Source organism: Rhinoderma darwinii, chromosome 1 (genome assembly GCF_050947455.1).
Source record: "Rhinoderma darwinii isolate aRhiDar2 chromosome 1, aRhiDar2.hap1, whole genome shotgun sequence".
Taxonomy (NCBI): Eukaryota; Metazoa; Chordata; class Amphibia; order Anura; family Rhinodermatidae; genus Rhinoderma; species Rhinoderma darwinii.
The window spans coordinates 273891198-273919166 of NC_134687.1; the positions used below are offsets into that span (position 1 = coordinate 273891198).

The 27969-nt window shown below is 41.4% G+C and overlaps 1 protein-coding gene across 2 annotated transcripts in view; it reads left to right on the forward strand.

The window, feature by feature from the left end:
- Window positions 1-27969, forward strand: part of TJP3 (tight junction protein 3) — a 78631-nt gene that overhangs the window by 36964 nt on the left and 13698 nt on the right. For both annotated transcript variants that reach the window (XM_075864130.1, XM_075864122.1), the window contains exons 5-19: window positions 2982-3555; window positions 3662-3765; window positions 3874-4042; window positions 6320-6425; window positions 6547-6608; window positions 7462-7546; window positions 9156-9312; window positions 12896-13004; window positions 13083-13302; window positions 13400-13587; window positions 17268-17363; window positions 17471-17541; window positions 22344-22554; window positions 22652-22752; window positions 22859-23224. In XM_075864130.1, coding sequence (XP_075720245.1) covers window positions 2982-3555; window positions 3662-3765; window positions 3874-4042; window positions 6320-6425; window positions 6547-6608; window positions 7462-7546; window positions 9156-9312; window positions 12896-13004; window positions 13083-13302; window positions 13400-13587; window positions 17268-17363; window positions 17471-17541; window positions 22344-22554; window positions 22652-22752; window positions 22859-23224 — 2619 coding nt within the window. The remainder of the gene's footprint in view (window positions 1-2981; window positions 3556-3661; window positions 3766-3873; window positions 4043-6319; window positions 6426-6546; window positions 6609-7461; window positions 7547-9155; window positions 9313-12895; window positions 13005-13082; window positions 13303-13399; window positions 13588-17267; window positions 17364-17470; window positions 17542-22343; window positions 22555-22651; window positions 22753-22858; window positions 23225-27969) is intronic.

The window sequence follows — 27969 nt, forward strand, 5'->3', positions numbered from 1 at the left end:
TAACGTTTTTATTTTTAAAAAACGAGCATTTTTGGCCAAGTTATGACCATTTTTGTATTTATGCAAATGATGCTTGCAAAAGTCCAAGTGGGCGTGTATTATGTGCGTACATCGGGGCGGTTTTACTACTTTTACTAGCTGGGCGTTCTGACGAGAAGTATCATCCACTTCTCTTCAGAACGCCCAGCTTCTGGCAGTGCAGACACACAGCGTGTTCTCGAGAGATCACGCTGTGACGTCACTCACTTCCTGCCCCAGGTCCTGCATCGTGTCGGCCACATCGGCACCAGAGGCTACAGTTGATTCTGCAGCAGCATCGGCGTTTGCAGGTAAGTCGATGTAGCTACTTACCTGCAAACGCTGATGCTGCTGCAGCATCAACTGTAGCCTCTGGTGCCGATGTGGCAATAGCAGATAGGGGTTGCAAAATCTGGTGACAGTGCCTCTTTAAGGCAGGACTTTACATAAATACAAACCTCTCTCCCTTTCCGGTTTTTATGATTCTTTCTGAACAAACTCTTAACGCTGTAAGTTAACTGACCATTCAAGGCTATATTCCAGCCATGTAATTCCCACTATGTCATACTTTTTCCTCTGACATTAATTCCAGTTCATCAATTTTATTTGTTAGACTTCTAGCGTTGGTTGGCATATAATTTAGAGTTTAAACACTCCTCCACCCTTCTAGCCATCTACACCCCACGCACACCAGCACCCTACCCATTTAGGTGCAGCCCAATCCTACTGAAAACCCTATAGCCAACAGCGAAGTCAGCACAGTTTTCAAAGAGCCCAAACCCTTCCTTTCTACACCAGTAATCTATCAACCCGATCCGCAATATGTCGAACTCGAACGGCAGGAAGACAACACACTGTTGGACGGTCCCGGTCTTTGAAACAGATTGCCATATCTTTTCCCCCCAATAACTGAATTCCCCACTTCCAGCCCCTTTGTTGCCTGCCCTGAACTCGTATTCCCCTTCTTACTGGAGCATACATTCCCCTGGCTGTCAGAGAAAGTGTATTGCTTCAGCAGTCTCAGTCCTACCTTTATCAACAGTTTTCTAATAGACATCAGGACTGGTCACTTTATTAACTAGTTATTCTATAGAATAGCATTTTCATACATTGCTTTAAACAAACTATGTAATCTACAGAATACCTAGGAAATGTTTCCAGACGGATTTATTTTCTACATTGTCTAGAAGTTTTAGGCATGGAACTCCTAGAAAACAAATTCTAGGCGTTGTGTACAATGTTGTAGTTACACACATTTCCGGTAACGCTTAGTTGACTACACTTTACGAAACTGTTATACTGGCCAAATGTATGTTTGGCTAATGATAGTCTTTTGGCACATAGGATATACATGCCTGAAAATTCTCCCTTCCACAAAGCCCAAACATGGTTTCAACATAGCTTAATAGAAACCTCCTGAGTATTATATTCCATTTATTTATTCTAAAAATCAGAGGTGGTATAAAATCACAGACTACAGTAATGTTATCTTATGTGTATCTATAACATATCAGAAGATCTTTTGGATTGGAAAAGCCCTTTAGAAAATGGATTAGTATTTAACCCCTTAGTGACCACCTTTTTACGTTGGTCACTAAGGGGCCTTAGGCTAGGCTGATGCCTTTTCACGTTCGCCTAGTTTAAGTCCTGCACGGGTCTCCCGTGCAGGCTGGAGCCGGGACTCGGCTGTCTGATGACAGCTGAGCTCCTGCTCCAACGCCCGCGATCGAAGTTTACCCGTTAAATGCCGACCGCGGCATATAACTTTGTTTACAGAGGGAGTGAGCTCCCTCTGTCACCCATCGGCGGCCCGCGAATGCAATCGCGGGTCTCCGATGGGGTGTCATGGCAGCCGGGGGCTTGATAAAAGCCCCCAGGTCTGCCCTGGACATATGCCTGTTAGGAAGTGCCGGAGGCACGTCCTAACAGATTGCCTGTCAGATTTACACTGACAGGCAATAATGCTCTGGTATACGAAGTATACCAGAGCATTATATCAGCGATCTGAAGATCGCACAGTAAAGTCCCCTAGTGGGACTAGTGAAATAAATAATGTGAAATAAAGATTCATAATAAGTTACAGTAAAAAAATAAAACCATTTTTTTCCATAAAAAGTGGTTTTATTTAGTAAAAGTGTAAAAAATAAATAAAAGTACACATATATCGTATCGCCGCGACCGTAATGACTCCATTAATAAAGTTAATATGTAATTTAAACCGCAAGGTGAACACCGTAAAAAAAAAACGCAAAAAACAATGGCGAAATTTGCAATTCTTTTCCATTGCCCTCCAAAAAAGTCATAATAAAAATGAATCAATAAGTCCCATGCACCCCAAAACAGTACCAATCAAAACTACGTCTCGTCCCGCAGAAAACAAGCCCAAAAAATCACTACATTGATGGAAAAATAAAAAAGTTACGGCTCTTGGAAAGCGATGATGCAAAAACAAATAATTTTAGTTCAAAAGCGTTTTTATTGTGCAAAAGTCGTAAAACATAAAAAACCTCTACATATGTGGTATCGCCGTAATCGTACCGACCCATAGAATAAAGGTAACATCTTATTTACGCCGCACAGTGAACAACGTCAATTTAAAAACGCATGGAACAATGGTGGAATTTCAGTTGTTTTTTTTTATAATCCCCCCAAAAAAAGTTGATAAAAGTTAATAAAAAAATTATATGTACCCAAAAATGGTGCTATTAAAAAGTACAACGAATCCCGCAAAAAACAAGTCCTCATACAGCTATGTAGACGAAAAAATAAAAAAGTTATAGCTCTTTGAATGCGACTATAGAAAAACGAATAAAATAGCTTGGTCATTAGGGCCTAAAATGGGCTGGTCACTAAGGGGTTAAAGATTGTTGGATTCCATGTCGTTTTTTGTTTTTTTTTGTTTTTTTTAAAATTGAATTTCTTATACTATTTTCCTTTCAACGTTCTGTGTTTTCCTGCTACAGACTGTAAAGCGGCCTAAAAAAATTCAAGTTCCGGTGAGCAACTTTGTACCCACTTCTACAGGACTCTCGCGAACACCTCACACTTCAGAAGTCTTATCTGATTCCTATGGCAGAGATGAAGAAGACAAACCAGATTCTCCTATCCAATGGAGAGAAAGATATGCAAGTTCCAGCAGAGAGCCTCATGAAGATACAGCTCGGGGTTATGAAGGAGATTCTTCTAGTGGACGTAGCTCTGGAGGATCTCGCACACCATCTTCCTACCATGCCAGACACCGTAGGACGAGGGGTGGGGGAAGTGAAATAGGAAATTATTCAAGGAGGAGGACTGGTAAAGAGAAATATGGCCCTGGCAGTGATACAAGGGCTTCCAGCAGAATGAAAGATATTGGTAGTGGTTTAGAAGGTTCTGCGAGTGAGGCAGGAGACTACTCAAGGAGGGGGTCCGGCAGTGAGGCTGGGGGAAGGAACCACAATGGCCTAGAACTAATATCTGGGTTTAAACGCCTGCCCGTCCAGGATGTACCATCAAAACCTGTTAAAGCCATACTGGTGAAACGCATGGAGAATCAAGGTATGCTGCAAAGCACGATGTTGTTTGTTTGTCCTTATTTATAATTCTCCTATAAATTCATGTATTTTACGCTCATTACATTTTCATATCTGCTATGTTCCCACAGAATATGGTTTGAAGCTGGGTAGTCAGATCTTCATTAAACACATTACAGAGACTGGTCTGGCAGCTCAGGAAAAATCCCTACAGGAGGGGGACCTCATTCTGAAGGTTATTGACTCCTCACTTCCGCTCTTCATTCTGCTGCTTCTCTTTTCTCTGTATGACTAAAATCCTATATCTTCATAAAATACTGTATATCTTTTAACATATTTACAGATCAATGGCGTGGCAAGCGAGAATATGTCTTTGGTTGACACACGCCGGCTTATTGAGAAGTCAAAAGGCAAACTTACTCTTACTGTTTTGAGGGATAATCGACAGTTCCTGGTCAACATTCCAGAAGTAAGGGACAGTGAAAGTGATGGTAGGAGCTCCATTCCAGATGGTAAGGAGTTGTGGTGTGAATATCTCCACCATATATTGAAAAGTAAATCGAACACAATACATGACAGAAAGGTCTACAGAGGATGAGGCAAAATTCCTCATGGTAAATTGCATATTGCGAACATAGAGGGATCTCAATGAGAATAAACTGCTGGTCTGGTGAACAAAGTGGAAGCTGTTCCTAGGACAAGCCCCTTTAGATTAGGGTAATAAAGTGGATCTGTCACGTTTTGCTGCCCTGTCTGAGTGCAGCATAAATGTGTGACAGACATGCGAATTGCAGCGTGCTATTACTTATTTAGTAATGCTCTGTAGTTTGAGTATTTCGATTTTATACTCGTGGCCAGTGATGCAGGTTTTGAATCCAGGTATAGTCACATATTCATGCTCTACCTGCCCTCCAGCTGCTGACCGAGAGCTTTTTTCCAATGCACAGTAATAGGGAGAAAAGCGTCAATCAGCGGCAAGAGGGCAAGGAAGCATGAATATAAGACTATACTTGGACTCAAGCCCTGCATTACTGGCCATGCGCAGCAAGTATAAGATCTATATACTCAGAAATTACAGAACATTACTAACTAATAGCATGCTAATATCCGCGTCTGTTAGCTTTTTCTTTTTTTGCGTTGCACTCAACAGGGGAGAAAAAATAGGTGACAGATCTGCTTTTAAATTATTTCTAGCTAATTTGTAAGCAGAATATGTTGCTGTATGTAAGGGACCGGGTCGCTTGGCTATTAGACCAAATAGCACAATAAAATATTGGCCCATTTGGTTAAAAATCCTGTATGACCGAATACAGAAAACTCATAGTTATGAGTCCGCTGTATATATGAGGGGATCACTCTCCTACCCACCCTTTACCGTTGACTGACGTCTGCTGTGTATTTGCCTATATACACAATGACCCTCAGTTAATGGTGCAGGAGAGCGCTCCCCTCATAAATACAGCAAACTATGAAGAATCTGCTGTATTATGTCTTAGATGCCATAAACCAACCGCCACAATATATGTGCCATTCGGTCTAATCGCCTATCTGATCTGTCGTCCTAGTATGCTGCACTGAAAAAGCACAGCTTATTCTGTTGACTGATCCACTTTAGGGTCAGTTCACACAACGGATTTTGCATTATCTGCCGCCGAATTATTCCTGCTGTAGGCAGTAAGATTCCTACTCCTCCTCCTATTAACCTCAAAGGGTGGTTTGGGCGGAATCTGACAGGATGCTTATTCCTGTTGGCTGAAAAAAATCAGCTAGCAGGTAAAATAAGCTTCTGACTGCGGCGGTTTCTTCTGCAAAAATTCTGCCGTGTTAACAGGGCCTTTAATAACATTATACTAGTGCATGCTATGGAACACATTGTGGGATCCAACAAAGCTCAGGTTGGGGCCTGATGGAAGCATACCACATATGTTTCATATAATTGCTTACCTCTTGTGAGGGTGCAGCGCCAACAGGGATCATGTGATACACCGACTAACTAGAAACTTCCTTGGCTGGTTAGTGGATGGCCCGTAATATAAGATAAATATTGTTGTGTTGGTAAAGGACCTACGGTATGTTTAAATAACCAAAATATTAGCTGTAGTGTATCCTTTCTCAACAAAAGGTTTGGGTTAGAATTGAATATAAAGAGTTATAGAAACTATACCAGCCTATATTAATGTGTCCATCACGTAAACATGGCAAGATCAGTAGAATAACCTGGAAATGTTGAAGTACTACAAAAAACAAAAAACAAATATGCAAGCATGAATGAGGCCTGATTTCATCAGTTTCCATTATATTGTTTGTGTTTAGAATCCACCCCTGGTTTAAAAACAAAAAGGATGCAAAACAACTGATCAAATAAGTGTGAATAAGGCCTAACAAAAGCAATTCTATTACCAATATAAAACATTGTTTTATTAAAAGAATATATGACCATTATGGTACTTTTGTGCTGCCTGGCTCTTGTTATGTTATACTTAAGAGCCACTTTCATTCATGTTTTTGAATTCATTATGATCAGTTTTATTCTATAATTTATTTCCTGGTTCTTCCGAAAATTGAGTCGAAATCCTTTTTTACGTATTAACTATCTAAAAGTTTTTCCATTTTGCCTTTCCAAAGAGAGACTTTTTGACGAAGCTAATATATTTAATGGTCTGTCCTTTGAGACACCTGGTGTACTTCTCTGCAGCTGATCCCAGATAATAAATATATTTCATGTTTTACGGCTCGTGTCTATAGTAGCTTTATGAAGTAATGCTTAATGACCATATTTCATCATGCAGATGTTTCAGAGATGAGTTCAGATCCGTCCCCACCACCTTCTCAGCCTCCCCCACCACCTCCAGGACAAGCCCATAGGAGCTCCTCTGAGAGTTTGGAGAACCCTGTGTAAGAATAGTTTCAAAATGCATAACTTACACAACTTTTTGCTTGGTTTGCAAGTATACCTTTTATCTCCCCCTTTTTTTTTTTTTTGTTTATTTTTGTGTTTGTTTTTTTTTTTTTGCAGGGAGAATCATCAGTTTAATGGAGCACCAACCCCACAGATAGCTAAATTAGAACATGAAACTGGTGAGGCACTGCAATCTTTACAGTACGATTAGAGTTCTGAACAAAGGAATGCGCTTTCTGGTCATTAAACATAAAGTAATATTGTACAAAGGGAACCAGAGTAAACTCAGCACAGTTTTAACATTATCCAACACCCATATCACCTATGGGATATAATCTAATACTGCCATGCTGAGTACCAGAGCCTAGGAAACCGAGTCGGCAGTACTGTGAGGATTTTACGTGTGCATTTTTGTGCAAAAATGTAATTGTGGGTCCAGGAACTGAGACTCTCTCTTAAATCGCTAAATAAGTCTGCGCTCTTCAATTTCAATCAGTCTCTATTGCTTGCCTCGGGAGATAAGGTGATGGAGAGAGCGGTTGAAGAATGATGTTCGTATGAGAGAACGCGGCTCTTAATCCAGGTTTTCTCATCAGACAACCCCTTTAATGAGTTGCCGGCTCGCCATTCTGGCTTATAGTGGGGGCTTATAGTTATGAGTGGAGGATTCAAGTTCCTTTGGTCTAATTTCACATTTTGTGTCAGGCAATGTTCACACTCCCGTTAAGCACAGTAGAGGTGCCGGCGTCTAAATTTTGACCACAAGAATAGCATAGCATTCAGTGCTTTTCTTGCCGTCATAAGGACAAACATTGGCGGATCATGTTATCAGTAATTGGGGCCCGCTAGGCGCTATTTGGATCTGTCGTACAACGGGCCCAGTACACAATCACGGCTTCTGTTGTAAACATAGTAAAAATTCAATGTGAAAGAAACACCGCAATAGGGGAAACCTGGAAAAGGTTGTATGGATTTTAACAGCACGGTGTACAGCTATTATAATTTTTCCAAATTTGTTTTACTTTTAACCAGTTAATAGTGAACCTCCACCGAATACTGAATACAGGGAAGATCCTGACCCACCGTTGAATAAGGAGAGAGATGAACTACGAGTGGGGTATCCCATATTTCACTTTCTTACAAAATGTCTTAGTAAAATGTCTTAGTAAATATCATGTTCTCTTATTTTTTTTTACATTATCTGACTTTACGTACTTTCCATGAGTGACTTCATTAATTTGCTTAATCGGCCTTGTCTGGAATAATTTATTGTGTAGAAAAGTAAACTGTATGATGTTTTGGGTCTATTTTAAATAATGCATTTTTTATTTTTAGCGCCAAAGTTTAGTGCATTCGGTACAGCTATATCCTGATGTTTTAACCTGTAATAGGCTAGCATAGGAACCAGGCTGTTCTTGTCAGACTGCAGGTAGCCTTACCTGCTGTGGGAAAGCGCCTAACCCCTTTATCTTACCTTGCACCCACTTATATAACGACATTACTCCTGTCGTTGTGGCCACAACTTTGTTGACCGAGAAATACACATACATGTATAAACCTAGTCTTGAACCGGCATGCTGTTTCTTCCCTAACAACAGTTATTTTACTTCCTGCTGCAATGATGAACCACAGCAATGCAGCGGGTATGTGGTCTGAATTTCGGAGTTTCTTTCCCAGGGTAAAGACCATAATCCAGGCCAGACTGTGAAAATATAAGTGACAATGAGAAAAAAACAAGGTGAACAACCATGCAATACACCAATAAGGGATAAAGCAAAGCAATTTCCTTCCCTTCTACAAGCCTTCATCCTCAAAAGGGTGGAAGCATGGGTGTTTCTCTCACCTGAATTGCAGAGGGTGGACCTGCTTTCTGCTCTCCTCCTTTTTACCCTTTTTTTTTTTTTAACCCACCCACTTTCAGCCTTGTAGGCCAATAGTCTTTTTGTGCTCTCCTGCTGTGGTAAATCACTCCTGTTTCAATATCCCTCACCCCCTGCAGTCTATGGCACCCTTGTTAGCCACTTTGATGCCAGTCTAGCTTAGGTTTTTTACTTCTAGCCAAGGATTAAAACATTTTAATTTTCCCAAACAATAAAAGGCAGTTTGCCTCACAATCACACTGGACCTTTAGCTATGTCAGATGCCAAGATATATTTTCCCATGTAAAATAATGTTAGGGCACAGGCTACCTACCTCAATTTTGTAGTCGAATTTTAAAGAGGCTCTGTCACCAGATTATAAGTGACCTATATCCTACATAATGTGATTGGAGCTCTAATGTAGATTACACCAGTGGTTTTTATTTTGAAAAACTATAGTTTTTGACCAAGTTATAAACCATTTTAGATTTATGCTAATTAGTTTCTTAATAGACAAATGGGCGTGTTTTTACTTTTTACCAACTGGGCATTGCACAGACAAGTGTCTGACGCTGACCAATCGGTGACCAATCCACTTCATTGTTCCAGCCCAGCATGATCCACAGCACAGTGTGATTGTGGACTTATTGTGGATGTGGATTTATCGGAAACATTAGCTTTGCTGCGCTATTGTTTCCGGTATTTTTGGCGTAATCTGCGACTCAGGCCTCTAACGGAACCTCCAACACAGATGTGAACAGGCCTTTACGTGGATTGGAGTCCCGTGTAAATGCAACTAATTTTGCTGTTAAGTTGTTTGACATCTACTTATTATCGATTTTTTTTTTTTTTTTTTTTTTTTTTAAGGTATAGTCCTGATGCACGTCTAGTCCAGTTTGAGAAGGAAAGAAGTATTGGACTTCGCCTTGCTGGAGGCAATGATGTGGGGATATTTGTTGCTGCAGTGCAGGAAGGAAGCCCTGCAGCACGAGAAGGGATGAAAGAGGGTGATCAAATTCTACAGGTGACCATTCTTAAGATTTGATGACTCCGCCCATTCTACTCTTTAAATCCCAGTTTTCATCCAACAGGATTTCATAGCATGCCGCTTCATTATTTTTTTTCTTGACTGTTTTTACTGTAAATCCAAAGGGAATGTGTCATCAGAAAGTGTACCTATTGTTTAACCCGTTAGTGACCGGCCCATCGTGTTTCTACGTCGGTCACTAACGGGCCTTATTCCGATGCCATAGACTTTTTACGTCGCGGCATCGGAATAAGTTTACAGAGCAGGGAGCTGTCAAATCTCCCTGCTCTCAGCTGCTAGAGGCAGCTGAGGGTTGGGAGCGTCCCTGCTCTTCCGGGTGAGATCGATATTAGTATTGATCTCACCCGTTTAACCTCTCAGATGCGGTGCTCAATAGCGAGCACCGCATCTGAGTGGTTTTGGAGAGAGGGAGGGAGCTCCCTCTCTCCCCCACCGACACCCGGCGATACGATCGCCGAGTGTCTGTGTATCCAATGGCAGCCGGGGGTCTAATAAAGGCCCCCAGGTCTGCCTGGAGTGAATGCCTGCTAGATCATGCCGCAGGCATGACCTAGCAGATGCCTGTCCGTGTTAAACGGACAGGCAGTAATACACTGCAATACAAAATTATTGCAGTGTATTATAAATGCGATCGCAGAATCGCATATTATAGTCCCCTAATGGGACTAGTAAAAAAGTGAAAAAAAAGTTTAATAAAGTTAATGAAAAAAAAATGAAAAACCCAGCTTTTCCCCTTACAAACTGCTTTACTATTAAAAAAAACAAAATAAAGTAAAAAAATTACACATATTTGGTATCACCGCGTCCGTAACGACCCCGACTATAAATCTATTACATTATTTAACCCGCACGGTGAACGCCGTAATTTTTTTTATAAAAAACTATGGAAAAATTGCTGTTTTCTGTGAATCCTGACTTTAAAAAAATGTGATAAAAAGTGATCAAAAAGTCGCATCTACTCCAAAATGGTACCAATAAAAACTACAAGTCTTTCCGCAAAAAAAAGCCCTCATACAACCGCATCGGCGAAAAAATAAAAACGTTACGGCTCTTCAAATATGGAGACACAAAAACAAATAATTTTGAAAAAAAAGCGTTTTTACTGTGTAAAAGTAGTAAAACATACAAAAACTATACAAATTTGGTATCGTTGCAATCGTAACAACCCGCTGAATAAAGTTATTGTGTTATTTATATCGCACGGTAAACGGCGTAGATTTAAGACGCGAAAAAGAGTGGCGAAATTTCAGGTTTTTTTCTATTTCCCCCCAAATAAAAGTTAATAAAAGTTAATCAATAAATAATATGTCCCCCAAAATGGTGCTATTGAAAAGTACAACTTGTCCCGCAAAAAACAAGACCTTATACAGCTATGTCGACGCAAAAATAAAAACGTTATAGCTCTTGGAATGCGACGATGGAAAAACTTAAAAAATGGCCTGGTCATTAAGGTCCAAAATAGGCTGGTCATTAAGGGGTTAAATCCATTAAATTGTATTAAACATATATATATTATTATATATTTTTTTACATTTTTTTTAATTTTCTATGTTAAAAAAAAATTATCCTAAAATCTTGCAGTTTTCCCTATGGCCACTGAATCTCACAATAGACTGACACTTCCTGTTCCATAGAGATCACTTCTCAGCATTCATTTCATTATCACAGGCAGGATTACGATGACAGGTAAGGCTTCGTTCACATCTGCGTCGGGACCCAGTCAGGGGAACCCATGAACGGTATCCGAACTGAAACAAATGGAAACCATAGGATTCGGTTTGCATCACCATTGATTTCAATGGTGACTGATCCGGTGCGAATAGTTTCCGTTTCTCACAGATGTTTAAGTGTTCCGTTGTTTTGACGGAATTAATATTGTAGTTGACTGCGCTATTGATTCCGACAAAACTACGTAACCCTTAAACAATGGTGACTAACGGAAACAATTTGCACCGGATCCGTCACCATTTAAATCAATGGTGATGCAAACGGAAACCTATGGTTTCCGTTTGGATTCCCCTGACTGAAACCCCTGACCGAACTCGTGAACAGAGTCCCAACGCAGATGTGAACAAAGCCTTACACCTATATTTAGATAACACAATAGGATGCACACCGCTCCCCTCCTATCACTTCCTGTACAATGACCTCTGCACAGGTCACAGAGCATGCCCAGAAAACTCCCATAGAGGCTCAGGTTCCTATGGTCCATGTGGCTGCTGTAAAGCATATCTCTAAAAGCTGTTAAAAAGAACTCAGGCAAGATGAATGCCCCCATAATCATTTACCGATAATGGAATACAAAAATCTACAATCAAAAAATAAAAACAATTGGTTTAGGCGGGATTCACACGACCGGGTCGTTCCCGAGCCCGAGTGTCGGCCGGTAAAATCGGCCATTTTGCCCGGCCGGTTTGCATTAAGTTTTGCATCCGTGCCGGGCCGGGCAGATCCGGACAGTGACATCAGCGGCAGCTCCTGAAGGGGAATCCCCATGTGTTCGGGGATTCCGCTTCAGGAGTTTCCCCTGATGTCACTGCCCAGATATGGACAGAGACATCAAGCGCTCTGTCCAGGAGCGGAATCCCCGAAAACACGGGGATTCCGCTCCTTCAAGGAGCTAAAGTGCGGCTAGCACATAGCAGAGCGGGGAGGTACCTCCCCGCTCTGCTATAGTGGCGTCGCTGCAGTAGTAGCAGCCGCAGCAGCTACTAGCGGCGCCATCGAAGGTGTCGCCGAGCCAGGGTGCTTTTAACAAGCAGGGGAAGGGAGCCAGCGCAGCGCTCCCTTCCACCTGCTGTACACCCCGGCCCTGCCACACAGTGTACAGCGATGCCATTCGTCAGAATGGCATCAACTCCTCCTCCTCACATGCACTCTGCGCTGTGAGGAGGAGGAGATAGAGCGCAAGCGCCGGGAAACCCGGCCATCACTCGGAACACATTCCGGTGATGGCCGTGTAATACCCGGCCCCATAGACTTCTATGGGAGCCGGGCAAAGATAGAGCATGTCCTATAAAAATCGGTCGTGTGAATAGCCCCATTAGGGGTCTATCATTCCTAATGCAGCCGGGTGCCGGCCGATTTATGAACGGCCGGCACCCGGTCGGGAAACCCTGCCGTGTGAATGAGGCCTTATTGTTGGTAAGTTATTAGAACATAAATGATACGTACAGACACCAAAAAACTATTGACATCTGCTCCAGTCAATAGGATGAGTTTTAACGGTTGTGTTCTCATGAGTTGCATGTCCATGAGCATGTGACCTTGCTAGATAATGTTTTTGCACTTTAAAGATTGTAATTTTACATAGGTTTAGCACAAATCACCTCACGGATAGTTATGGACGTTAACTATTGAGAAATTTACATATGTTTGAAACCTCTCAAATGGTGCCAGCGTGTGAATATTATGATTGGCACGGCAATGGCTTAGTTTGCGCAAATCACAAAACTATATCGCTTTTTCTCTCCTAGAAATGAGCACAACAGGTCTAGACTTGTACCAGGTGTTTTCTGACTCCAGCACATAAGAGACTATTTACTGTTGCCATTTGCAGGTTAATGAAACCAGTTTTCACAATATAACGCGTGAAGATGCCGTACAATATCTAATGAACCTGCCACAGAATGAAGAAGTTCTAATACTGACTCAGGGAAAAGAGGACAGTAAGTGAAACAATGTGATTCCACCGTACTATATACTCTTTGGTGTAATGCATATTATACAAACTGTCTATGTCCTAGTTTACAGGAAGATGATCAAGTCCAATGTGGGTGATTCCTTCTACATCCGTACACACTTTGATTATGAGGCAGAGGCTCCATCGGGCCTGAGTTTCACTCGGGGTGAGATTTTCCATGTTTTAGACACTATGTACCGTGGGAAACTTGGGAGTTGGCTCGCTGTACGTGTTGCCCGTGATTTGAAGAAGATGGACAAGGGAATTATACCAAATCGTGTTAGGTAAATTGTTTGCGACACTCATAACGTTACCTTGGTTTTTTTTTTGTTTATCTTTTTCCCTAAGTTGATCCTGAAGTTGCAATTCAAACTCTTTCAGGGCAGAACAGTATGCTAGCTTAGAAAACGTCCTGAAACCTCAGTCCTCTGCAGGACCACGAGCTGAGTTTTGGAAGCTGAGAGGCCTGAGGGGAGCCAAAAAAATCTTGAAGAAGAGCAGAGAGGATTTGTCTGCCATTACTAGCAAGGCAAAGTACCCACCTTACGAGAAAGTGGTGCTTCGGGAAGGTAACCATACACCAAACTTTCCTTTCCTCTTTGTTTTTTGTCCTTATCCTATGTTGTGACTGGCCTTAATGTATCAGGTAGTTTTGACAAATCTTCTTGTTGACCTGATGTAGGAAGGTAGCAATGGCATAAAGAACTGTCCCATATGTATAGAGACTTTTTTTTTTTTATGCTGTCGAGATGTATGTTTTGTTACTATTGAACAGTTTAGAGGCTCATGTACATTTTGAGCTGCTGCAGGAGCTCACTGTGTAGATATAAGGCTGGGTTCACATATATCAGTTGCAACCAGACTTATTTTTAGCCTGAGCTGGACTCAGTCTGGAGTACATAGCCGGACAGAAAAAACCCTTCAATGCAACGTTCTTCTGTCTGGCTAGACCTTTAGCATAAAAACTAAGCAACTGATGCCAGTAACAATCCCATAGGAAAACTAGGGATCCGTTCTGATATCTGTTTCCCTCCAGCATTTCTGTACCATGCCAGAGGGAAACTACGCCAGATATATGGGAAGGGGGCCTTAAATATTACTTGTATTGGATTTGCAAGATAGTCCCATTTTATTTCGGAATTGGATTATATGAGGCAATCAAAATTGACAGCGAAAAGTTTTTATCAACTTTTGATAAGAATTCAGCTTAGATGAGCATTCAGGAAAAAGACTGAAGGGGGCTGAAGAATGAGCTGCAAGAAAGCCCGTCTGAAGAAATTAACACTGAACAGCACCGAGCAGCTCGTCAAGTATTAGCGTATACGCAAGCAGCCCCCTGATCAACCCCCTTCCCCCGCATCGTTTGGTGCCGATCTGTTTCCGTGGCGGCCAGTTCTGTGCTTGATTATTAACCCTCCCTTGGGGCTTAACCAATTCAGGAGCAGTCTATTTTTAATTTTCAGGACCAAACACAGTTTAGAAGGTTTTAGTACGCGTTCAAAAAATAGGCTATACGTTTTTTTGGGGGGTTTGTTGGGCTAGCGACGTGATTTTTGCGCCTTTTTTGTGAACAATGCAGGTTTCGTTTTTTGCTTTCTCAGAATTTTTGGCTTATACTTAGAAAAAAAAATTGACAAGACATGCTTTATTTACCTTTTTAGGGTAATGCTATATTATTACCAGTAAACCTTTTTTTTCTTTTTTTGATTTGTGATCGTCCTGGTCTACCGTAAATTTTGATAAATTACATGTCTATTTAGGGTAATTGGGTCAGAAAGTGTCACGACAATGATTGGCGCGGGAAGTACTTTTTTTTATTTATTTTAAATTTAATTTTATTATTATCAATCCCTCATAGGTCAGAAAAAACCATTGGGAGACTTTTATTATTTCAAGATTTCATTTTCACACTATACTTTTCCACTGTTACTGGGACTTTGTTATAGTGACTATTGCCACTTATAGGGCTGTGCTCGGTCTAGTTAGACCCAGCAATGGCATCCCAGAGATCGTGTGACCAGTCTCACGATCGCTGGGACCAATAGAGGCAGCGGCTCTGCCTCTATTCTGAGCGCTGTGTATGTGAAACCAGAGAAGATGGGAGTGGTGAAAACTGCTTCTATCTCCTCTTCAGGGCCTCGGCAGTCTCTGAGTGCCAAGCACCCGACATATTTAGTTGCCCGATTGTTCAGGCACTACAATGCAATACATACGTTTTGCATTGTATTGCATAAGTAATTTGTCGATTTGAATGGTAAAGTCCCTTGCAATAATGTAAACCATAAAAAAAAGTAAACCTAATTGGTATCGCCACATCCGTACAAGTCCAAACTATCAAAATATCACATTATTTAACCTGAAGCGTAAACACTGGAGAAATAAAAATTCTGTGCCACGTCATAAAATGTTTTTAAATACGTTTTAGTACGTTATATGGTACATTAAATTGTGCCATTAAAAAAAAATACAACTTTTCCTGCAAAAAACGAATTCTCATATGGCTACGTAGACCCTTAAAGGGCCATAATCAATTTACTTCAATTTTCTGTTTTAGGACCTATCCATTCAGTCTCTATTCTAGTCTTATACCTGCATTGCAAAGCCTGAGCTCGTAGCAGAATGAACTGTCCCGATTTTACATTTCTAGCCATAAGACATATGACTTGCCTGATCTCTATCTAGGACTCTAGAATATAGGTTTGAAATGGATTTTGAAGGAGACGCGTCCAAGGTTTCTGCAGGGTTAAATTACCTCTGCCTGGTAAATGACTTTCTGCCAGGCCAGTATTATAGGAATTCTTTGTAGACGTCTTCCTAACAATGCGCCCTTAGTCTGATATGATAAACACCGTCTTTGTGTTGCAACTTTGTGCACTGGACCAATTCCTCCTATACTCTTGCATAACATGTGCATTGAGTCAGCAGGTTTAGTTGTGTTCTTATTGGGTTCATATTGTTTATTTTATATGGTAATAAAGTAAAAATACAAATGTATTGCCAGGACATGCGAGCTACTGTAGGCTACATAGAGCAGGTTCATATCCGTTTTGCGGTGTCCTGAAATATCAAATTCACCTGCTGTACATCTTTTATTATATGAAGCTTCTACAGATTGTTTATACATGGTATATAGATTTCATAGATACCGTATGATTTCAGGTATCGCTCAAGTTAATGAATACATCTAAGGCCCTGTTCACATCAGCGTTGCCCTTCCGTTGAGGGTTTCCGTCGGGTTAACCCCTCAACAGAAAGGCAAACGGAAACCTTAGCTTCTGTTTGCATCACCATTGATCTCCATTCTGACGGAAACTTTGCTAATGGTTTCCGACAGCGCTATTCCGTCAAAACCACGGAATCCGTTCACAACGGTGACAAACGGAAACCATTAGCAGTGTTTCCGTCACCATTGAGATCAATGGTGATCAAACAGAAGCTAAGGTTCCCGTTTGCCTTTCTGCTGAGCGGTTAACCCGACGGAATTCCTCAATGGAAGGGCAACTCTGATGTGAACAGGCCCTTAGAAACTCCAAAAACCTACTTTTGTTTAAAGTGTAGCTAAACGTTTGACAAACTTCTGACATGTCAGAAGTTTGGATTGGTGGGGGTCCGAGCACTGAGACCCCACCAATTGCTAGAACGAAGCAGCTGAAGGGCTCTTGTGAGCGCTCAGCCGCTTAGTGTCTGTTCGGCTTTTTCCGGAAATCAATGTTTCGGAGTACGGACTCAATAGAAAGTCTATGTGCCTGTACTCTGATACATTGGCTTTCCAAAAAAAGCCGAACAGACACGAAGCGGCTGAGTGGTCACACGAGCCCTTCAGCTGCTTCGTACTACAGATTGGTGGGGGTCTCAGTGCTCGGACCCCCACCAATCCAAACTTCTGACATGTCAGAAGTTTGTCAAACGTTTAGCTACACTTTATTTTTTTCAAAGTATTTTCTGTTACATCTCCCTTTTTGTTCTCTTGTCCTTTTTTATTTCCTCTTCTTTTGACTATTGCTATATTTTTTTTTCACAACTACAAGATGCCAGGTTACAGGTAATTCATATTATTTTCCAGTTTTAGTCTATGGGATATTTTCCCTTTTTTTTTTTTTCTCTTTTGTCCTCTTCCATTCCCTCTTCTTCTTTTTTTTTTTTTTTTTTTTTTTTTTATCTATGGTCTTATTACACATACTCCCCTTTTTCTTTTCTTTTTTTTTAAGATGCTTACTTATGTTTTAATCGATTTACATGTTTTTTGCAGCAAGTTTCAAAAGACCTGTAGTAATCCTGGGCCCTATAACCGATATCGCACATATAAAGCTCTGTGCTGATTTGCCCCAGGAGTTTGAATCTGCAGGTAAGTTGTGCTTCGAGGCAAATAGGGTTTATGTTGAGTGGTATCTATCTGGTTTGGATAATCTATTGTGAAAATCTACCACTGAGTGTCACTTGTTCCTTTTGCAGAGAGTGTTTCTCGAGATGATGGGGGTTCCAAAGTCATCAAACTGCAGGTTGTGAAAGAGATTGCAGAAATGGTGAGACATTCTTTAAACTCGTATTTGATATGTGACAAAACGTACACATGTTCAATTGTTCCTCCTTCTGTGTCGTCCCTACCTGGGTCATATGCTACAATCACTGTCCTTTCCCATTTCTGGCTTACCTCAACCACTAGCCAAGCCCTGAAGCCCCTAAAATAGTCTCCTTCCATTCTTACATCACTCACTTAGCTGTTAGGAAATCCCTGCTTACACCATGCCTTTTTAACTAGCGTTTCACACAACGTCCATGGCCTTAAATGTACACTTTTTTTAAAAGGCAATCCTTTTTTTTTTTTAAATAAATAGATTAGTCCGTGTGATTAGTGCAACTTTATAATTCGTTTTTATTGATAATTATTTTTACTCTTTGAGATACACCTGCTCTGTATTCTGTATACAGAGCAGCTGTATCATTCGCGATGACCTGAATTAGTCAGTCCCGCGGACCTGATTTGTTCAGTGTCAGCGGGTCCTGCTTGTCTCTGACACTCAGGATCCACCTGTAATCTATCACATCTAAGTTATGGATAATGGGTGAATCTTGCGTGTCAGAAACACGCAGGACCATCTGACGCTGAACCCATCTGTCCCGCAAACCTGACAGGAGTAGGATTTAGCGCTAGATACAGCTGCTATCTCAAAAAGTGAAACAAATTTTTTTATAAAAACTAATTAGAAAGTTGAACAAATCACACTGATAGACCTTTTAATTAAAAAAAAAATTCAAAAGGTTTACATGGCCTTTAACTCTCCACATAAATGAATCAAGGCATTCCGATACTAGCATAGCACTCCTGTAGATGTAATCTGCAAGCAAGAGAGTCGCTTTTCTATCTCTTCTTCCCCTCGCTATTTAGCTTCTTCTTGCTCACAATTTTTGCTATTTCCCGATTTAGACGAGTGGGGACGCGGTTTGCTGTAAAAATGCTGTGCCTTTCATCTCAAATACTGTTCAAGACCCTGAGGGCAAATATATACTGGTGTCTGGAGTCATAATAGATGACCCTGGCACCCTTTGTCCCCTATTACACACCAAATATTAGGCAGATTGCCTTCCAATCGCATCTGTTCTCGGTCATTGAACAGAATGCACATGGGGTGGTTTTCATTTCTGGCGACTTTAAATGTGTTTTAGACCCTAAGCTGGGATCGGTCCTTCTTCCCGATTTCAGTCGCCCACACGCCCTCCAAGCTTATCCATTTCTGCCACCTTTAAGTCACTCAGTTCACCATTGCTGGGCTGCTCTTGGTGAGAACCTCATCTTGCTGAGATTATTCCAACTATTTTTCTTCACTCACTCTATACTAGGATTGACTATTTCTCCCTCCAAGATTTCTTCCCAATATTGACTCCGCATCTATTCTTTCGGTGCCCTGGTCGAATCATAACTCTGCAACTATCGCCTGTACCTCCCCCCCCCCCCCCCCCTCCTATCCTCCGGCCTAGCTGGCTATTAAATTATTCCCTCCTGGGTTATGCAAAAGTGGTCTCTCAAATAGAAAGGTCGCTGAAGGAATATTTTGCTCTTAATTCCACCTCCACTCCAGTTTCCTTTTGGGAAGTGCATAAAACCATTCTGAGAAGCCTCTGCATTCAGGAAGACTCGTGAGCATGTCGCAAAAGGATTTGAAGGTGAAGGTGGCCCGATTAGAGCTTGAGGCTAAACACTGCACCTCAGACCTATACCTTAAAGCACGTCTCGACACAGCCAGAGCCGACCTTGATCTCTGTCATACTGAGCTGGCGAAACGCAAACTGCACTAGACGCCAACAAATTTGACACTTTAGATAATAAGCCTACTAGCAAGGTGACACTGCAATTTTTGCTATTATGTTAACCCTATAACTCTCCAAACTAGACACGGGCCCCGTACATCTAATTCAGTACGAATAGCAGAGAAATTCCACTTTCACCTATTACACCTATATGCAGAACTGTCTCCTCAAGAAATCTCGCTGTTGAAGATTACCTCCAATTATACTGACATTATTTAGAAAAAAACAATTAAAGTGCACAATAATAATTTTTCTAAATCACTTGTATTACCATTTTTGCTTCTAACTACAACATGGCCTGTCTGTAGTCTGCGCTGCCGGCGGCTAATAGCTCTGCCTTAGGAGAAGGGGCGTCCTGCTCTGTTTCCATGGCTCCCGTATACAGAACAGCCGCCAGCGCTGTAGAATGTAATGTGATAATTCAATGCCAGCAGCCGTTCTAGAGACTGGAGACAGAGCAGGACGTTCTCTCTCCTACTACAGTTATAAGTCGCCGGCAGCGCAGACTATAGACAGTCCGTGCTGTAGTTAGAAGCAAAAATAGTAATACAAGTGATTTTAGAAAAACTATTATTGTGCACACTCTTCTTGCACTATAATAGTTTTCCTAAATGTTGTTATAATTGGAGGTACGCTTTAAGGTTTTCTTGAGGGCAAATCCGCTTCGATGCCTGCTGACAACACAGGTGGAATTGCTTAGATCCGATGTGGAGGAAGAAAAGGTTCTAGCATTCATCAAAATTCTGAAAGTTAACAAACTACCAGGACTGGATGGTTTTAAGGCCAAATATTATAATAAATTTGCTCCTATTTTGGCTCAACATCTGACGTGGTTCTTCAATGCTATGAAGATCTGGCAACCTGCCAGATCCCACGAACCTTCCTTCTGCAGTGTCTATGATCCCAAAACCAGGCAAGGACCCAACTATATATGGTCCATTACAGACCCATCTCTCATTACGGTTTGTGTCAAGTTACTGGCAAAACTTTTAGCTTCTAGACTCCTTTGCTACTTAGGGACCCTTATAGGAAGGGGCCAAGTGGACTCTGTGCCCTGTTGCCAAGCGGATGACAATATTCCCCGCTAATCTTGATTTCCTGAATTTGCAAAATGAGTAAGTAAATTTCCCTCTATGCTACTGTCTCTCGACATGCAAAAAGTATATGATTCCCTGTCTTGGCCCTACCTTTTTACAGTCCTTTACCACTGGAGGTTCCCTGAGGAATTTCTCTAATGGCTTCCTTCGCTCCTTTCCTAAGGCCTTCGTCAGATACGGTGGCTATATATCTGATATGTTTCCCATAGCCCATGGTATAGACAGGGTTGTCCCCTTGAATCCTTAGCTAGATTATAGAGATATATAGAATACAGGACTCTGACTCAAATCATCTTTTCAGAACGCCTGAATAGCCTTTGGTTGGTTACTATCAGGGACATTGCAATGCTTATACAGGTGTGAGTGAGTCTCCAATAGCCTAACATCCATAGGGCAGACATTTAGGTGGATAAATACCATTCTGCCTGAGAGCTAACAGAACGATAGGGCATATTTGTTTCAAAGATTTAGTATCAAGTATTGCAATACTTATTTATTTGAGTCTTTGGTATGTCCTGATTCACCTAAACAGTATTCAACAGCACACCAACATGAGGGTGTTTTTTTTCACCTTTTATTTATCATTTAATAAAAGTAATATTTTAATAGGGGCTTTCACTGCCATTTAGTAAATCCCAATGATCTTTTAGTAACACGTATCTTTCCGGCCACTAATCTACCAAATTTTTTGAAGGGCGTTTCTAGCTTTGTGGCATTGTCTAGCTTAAATGTCAACCAGACAATTTTAGGCATTTAATTTAACGCTCCCCTGTGCAGTAGGTGCCCTCAAACCTGTTTTTCCATTTACCTGGCCTTCCTTCTCCATCACATACCTCAGATTTGCATATTCTACTCCTGGACACACTTTATAACCTAAACTACCCTCCTCTTCTCGCCTAGCTGAGGAAACTACTGGAAGTGTGGAGCAGGTATCATGTTTTCTGGTTGAATCATATCGGAAATTAAAATGACCTTCTTGCCTTAGCTGCTTTATTTCATTAGAATACTCCCAGTAGCGGTACCCGGGTACTACCTTAGAACTATACAACGCATGGTACATCTGGAATGGCTCTCTTCCTAGAGCTCAAAAATATGTCCTATATCAGTCTCCGTTTAAAGGTGGCTTTGGCGTGCCGGATATCACAAAATACTACTTTGCTGCCCAACTTGCCCCAATAAATAACTCTGTCATGACACTCACACACTCCGATTATAGGACAATTTTAAGTACTTTCTGGGGTTAATCTCCCCTGTGTCTTTGTTACCTGTAACAGCCAATCAGAGTTCAACTTCTAGACTGTACTGAAAAATGAAGGGTGAACTCTTGCTGCCATAGGCAGCAAATGACACATTGGCTCCATACAGTTTAAGGCCTTAGTCCTTGGATAATACTAATAATTATTGAAAAATACAGTACATACTTTTGAGCACATACTTTCATTAATTGCCTCAAATTTTTGCAAAAAAGAAGTAATGTTGAACAGACTGAGCATCGTGGGCCTGTAGCTAGCACTAGAGAGAGCTGTGGGGGGGGGGAGGGGGTCTACTGCATAATGTTTTATTATTGAGTTTAGCCTTTTGGTGGCCACTACCAGTCAGACATCGGGTTAAATAATACAATTCTATGTGGGGGATTTGGAGCTCTGTGATAGCACCATGTTATAAAGATATGTTATAACATAATGTGCCATTTTAGAATAAAAGAAAAAAACAAAACTGATGTTCACTTTGAGATTGTAGGAGTGATACGGTTTCATTTATGGATAAATGCCCTGCAAGGGGCATTGCTCAGGTTTTTAGATTATTAATCCAATACAAGAAAATTTATTGGATTGGGACCTACTACCTAAACCTTGATTTCATGCAACAGAGAGTTTGTTTTTTTTTCTACATCAAGCTAAAAGGTTCCCTTCTGATTTTAGAATAAACATGCCCTATTGGACATCACACCAACCGCAGTGGAACACCTGAATTATGTGCAGTTCTACCCAATTGTGGTTTTCTGCAACCCAGAGAATAGACAGGGGGTGAAGGCAATGCGACAATGGCTACTTCCAGAATCCAAGAAGAGTTCGCGGCGTTTGTATGCACAAGCTGTGAAACTGCGCAAGAACAATTCGCATCTTTTTACAGGTGATCACAAACTCTTATTTGTATTTTTGTTCCGTTTTCCATTATTATCTTCTATATTTGCTCTCTTGTATTTATATGCTATCTGTTTATTTTTAAGCCACTATTAACTTGAGTGGCGCTAGTGACTCATGGCTTCCCAGTTTGAAGGAAATTATTCGGACAGAGCAAGCAAGGCCTATATGGACTACTGAGGAGAAGGTGAATGTTTTTAGTTTCTCAGGACTCGAGGGTGAGGGGGATTGTAAAGCAAAATGTAATGTTTGATTTGAGAGCCAACTGATATATATATATCGTTGTATTTCAGGTTGAGCCTCCAGTTACTGAACCCCTGGAACTCATGAATGGGTCAGCAGTTGGGTCTACAGATTACCTGAGCTGTGACAGTCGTGCTAACAGTGACTATGAGGAGACGGATGCTGAAGGTGGAGCTTACACTGACCAGGAGCTGGAGGAAGAATTCCAAGAACCTGCACTAGCCCGTTCTTCTGAACCTGTCGTAGAGTATTCACCGTCTTACCATGATTACAACTCGCCATATGATTCATCATATAATCACAAGGGCCAATCTTCTGTTGAAACGTCTTCCTACCATGGAAACCAGTCACCTACTGAACCATCTTCTCACTACAGAGGTCAATCAGCATCTCCTAACACATACAGCCCTCCAGAGGTAAATCATTTCTCTAACAATACGGAGCAGTACATATTGTCACTTTGATTTTATTAGCAATATAATATGTGCTTAGATATAACTTCTGAATAGCAAATTAGGAAAATTCTTAAAACCGTTTTAAAGGGACACTAGCACCAAAAATTATTTGAGACTATGTAAGAGAAGCGATACTAATGCATGGATTTTTTTTCTGTGGTTACTCCGTGAAGGTAATCCTAAATGGAACCCTCTTAACTGCAAGGGATTCTTTGCATCAGTGTTCCCAGTGGCTCCCAGGCCCCCTGCATGGGACTCCCCCAGCTGGGGGGCAACTCTTTAAAGAGACTCTGTCACCACATTATAAGTGCCCTATCTCCTACATAAGGAGATCGGCGCTATAATGTAGGTGACAGCAATGCTTTTTATTTAGAAAAACAATCTATTTTTACCACGTTAGGAGCGATTTTAGCTTTATGCTAATTACATTCTTAATGTCCAACTGGGCGTGTTTTTACTTGAGACCAAGTGGGCGTTGTACAGAGGAGTGTATGACGCTGACTAATCAGCGTCATACACTTCTCTCCATTCATTTATTCAGCGCATAGGGATCCTGCTAGATCAGTATGTGCTGTCTTATACTGACATATTAACGTTACTGAAGTGTTTAGACCGTGATTAGACATTCCTTCCAGCCAGGACGGGATGTCTATTCACAATCCCGGCACTTCGTTAACGTTTCTGTGGTACTTACAACAGAGCAAGCGTAATCTCGCGAGATCATGCTATAAATGACAGGTTACAAGGAGATTAAGTACCACAGAAACGTTAACTAAGTGCCGGGATTGTGAATAGACATCCCGTCCCAGCCCCCCGCCCCTTCCAGGAGAAGTCACTGACTTCGATGTCCATATATGGACAGTGTAGTCACTGACTACTCCTGGAGAGGAATCCCCGGCCACAGGGTCGGGGATTCCGCTCCAGAAGTGAGTGACATCGCTGTGTCCATATATGGACAGTGTAGTCACTCACTTCTCCTGTAGCGGAATCCCCAATCCCCGGCCGGGATTGGGGATTCCGACTCCTACAGGGAGCAAAAAAAGACCCTCCTCACATGTACTCTGGAAAGAGAGGAGGAGGAGAGAGAGAGCAAGCGACGGAAGACACGGCCGTCACTCGGGACACATTCGGGTGATGGCCATGTATTACCCGGCCCCATAGACTTCTATGGGAGCCGGCCGCCCGAAAATAGGGCATGTCCCATTTTTTGACGGCCAGGTTTCTCGGGCCGTCAAAAAAATCAGTCGTGTGAATAGCCCCATTAGGGGTCTATTGTTCCTACTGCAGCCGTGTGACGGCCATTTTATGAACGGCCGTCACCCGGCCGGGAAACCCTGTCTTATGAACAAGGGCTAAATCCTGTTCCTGTCAGGTCCGCGGACCTGACTGGTTCAGTGAGAGCAGGTCCTGCATGTGTCTCACACGCAGGATCCACCTGTTCACTATCACATCTAAGTTCATAACTCGCGGGACTGACTGAATCCGTGAATAGCGAACTATACAGCTGTTCTGTATAGAGAATACAGAGCAGCTGTATCTCAAAAAGCAAAATAAATTTTTAATAAAAACTAATTAAGGAAATGCACAAAACACATTGACTTTTAAAAAATAAAAAAAAGCCCTCAAAGGTGTACACAGCCTTTTAACTTTTTTTATTCTTTTTTTTTTTTTTGGGGGGGGGGGGGGGGGGAATAGCAAAAATATTCCAACATGTTATTTAAGGATTTGTTTTGACGCCATTCAAAGTGCGGTATAAATAACGTGTTCATTTTATTCTCGGAGTCAATAAGATTGCAGTGAAGTATTTTATTTTTGAATACTTTTTTTTTGAAAATTAAAAAGTGTGTGTGTGTATAGAATATATATATATATACACACACACACACACACACACACACACACACACACACACACACACACGCGTTCAAAAGTTTGGGGTCACCCAGACAATTTTGTGTTTTCCATGAAAACTAACACTTATATTAAGGCTATGTTCACACGGGGTATTTTGCCGAGTTTTTTGACGTGGAAACCGCATCGCAAAACTCGGCAAAAACGGCCCGAGAACGCCTCCCATTGATTTCAATGGGAGGCGTCGGCGTTTTTTTCCCGCGAGCAGTAAAACATGCCCTATCTTCGGGCGCTTCCGCCTCTGACCTCCCATTGACTTCAATGGGAGGCAGGAGAAAGCGTATTTCTCGCTGTTTTATGCCCGCGGCGCTCAATGGCCGCGGGCGAAAAACGGCGCGAAAATTGCCGCGAAAATCGGCGTGCAGGGAGAGGAATATCTGCCTCAAAGTTCCAAACGGAATTTTGAGGCAGATATTCCTCCCCCAAAATACTCCGTGTGAACATAGCCTTATCAAATGACTAGTAAATATAGTCAAGAAATTGACAAGGTTAGAAATAATGATTTTTATTTGAAATAATAATTTTCTCCTTCAAACTTTGCTTTCGTCAAAGAATGCTCCATTTGCAGCAATTACAGACCTTTGGCATTCTAGCTGTTAATTTGCTGAGGTAATTGGGAGAAATTTCACCCCATGCCTCCAGAAGCCCCTCCCACAAATTGGATTGGCTTGATGGGCACTTCTTGCGTACCATACGGTCAAGCTGCTCCCACAACAGCTCTATGGGGTTGAGATCTGGTGACTGCGCTGGCCACTCCATTACAGATAGAATACCAGCTGCCTGCTTCTTCCCTAAATAGTTCTTGCATAATTTGGAGGTGTGCTTTGGGTCATTGTCCTGTTGTAGGATGAAATTGGCTCCAATCAAGCGCTGTCCACAGGGTATGGCATGGCGTCGCAAAATGGAGTGATAGCCTTCCTTATTCAAAATCCCTTTTACCTTGTACAAATCTCCCACTTTACCAGCACCAAAGCAACCCCAGACCATCACTTTACCTCCACCATGCTTGACAGATGGCGTCAGGCACTCTTCCAGCATCTTTTCAGTTGTTCTGCGTCTCACAAATGTTTGTCTGTGTGATCCAAACACCTCAAACTTCGATTCGTCTGTCCATAACCCTTTTTTCCAATCTTCCTCTGTCCAATGTCTGTGTGCTTTTGCCCATATTAATCTTTTCCTTTTATTAGCCAGTCTCAGATATGGCTTTTTCTTTGCCACTCTGCCCTGAAGGCCAGCATCCCGGAGTCGCCTCTTCACTGTAGACGTTGACACTGGCGTTTTGCGGGTACTATTTAATGAAGCTGCCAGTTGAGGACCTGTGAAGCGTCTATTTCTCAAACTAGAGACTCTAATGTACTTGTCTTGTTGCTCAGTTGTGCAGCGGGGCCTCCCACTTCTCTTTCTACTCTGGTTAGAGCCTGTGTGTGCTGTCCTCTGAAGGGAGTAGTACACACCGTTGTAGGAAATCTTCCGTTTCTTGGCAATTTCTCGCATGGAATAGCCTTCATTTCTAAGAACAAGAATAGACTGTCGAGTTTCACATGAAAGCTCTCTTTTTCTAGCCATTTTGAGAGTTTAATCGAACCCACAAATGTAATGCTCCAGATTCTCAACTAGCTCAAAGGAAGGTGAGTTTTATAGCTCCTCTAAACAGCAAAACTGTTTACAGCGGTGCTAACATAATTGCACAAGGGTTTTCAAGTGTTTTCTAATCATCCATTAGCCTTCTAACACAGTTACCAAACACAATGTACCATTAGAACACTGGAGTGATGGATGCTGGAAATGGGCCTCTATACACCTATGCAGATATTGCATTAAAAACCAGACGTTTGCAGCTAGAATAGTAATTTAGCACATTAACAATGTATAGAGTGTATTTCTGATTTAATTTAATGTTATTCTCATTGAAAAAAAACCTGTGCTTTTCTTGCAAAAATAAGGAAATTTCTAAGTGACCCTAAACTTTTGAAAGGTAGTGTGTGTGTGTGTGTGTGTGTGTGTGTGTGTGTGTATATAATATATATATATATATATATATATATATATCCGTGTATCTATTTTTGTTTTTTTTTGTCCTAGTAGAGGCCTTGAACTTGCAATCCTTTTGATCACCTCCATAATACATTACAATACTTTTATTATGCATTTCCATGTTACACTGACAGGCAGACTATAGGCTCGCAGACCTCAAAGCTCCTGTGGCGACACTTCCCACATGCTGTACATTTACAGTACATAAAGTACTAGCCATAATAAAATATGAAATAAACAGGGATTATGAAAACTCTTCACTTTGGGATAATAGTATCCCTTTTGAACCGGTATTTAAATAAAAAAAAATGTTTAAGTTAAATATTATAGACCAGGCGGAAATCATTAATTTTGTCCTGTCCTGGTATTTTACAGCCTGTAGAATAAAAAAAATCCATAAAGACTGGCAAGCTATAAAAAAAAAAATTAAAAAAAATTGGTAGATTTATTACTGTAAATTCTTGAAAGCCCGCCCTTAGCCCTTCTTAAAGGCTGGGTACACCTTTGAAAACTTTTTTTTTTCTCTTTAATCAGGTGCAACATTCTAATTAGTCTCTTACTTTTTGAGATACAGCTGATTGTATCCTGTATACAGAGCAGCTGTATCTTGCGCTGAGACCTGAATTTGTCAGGTCAGCGGGTCCTACATGTCTCTGACACACAGGATCCACCTGTTATCCATCACATATAAGTTATGAACTTATATGAGATCGGTTACAGCTTGATCCTGGGAATGCATCATGACAAAATGTGTGCAAAAG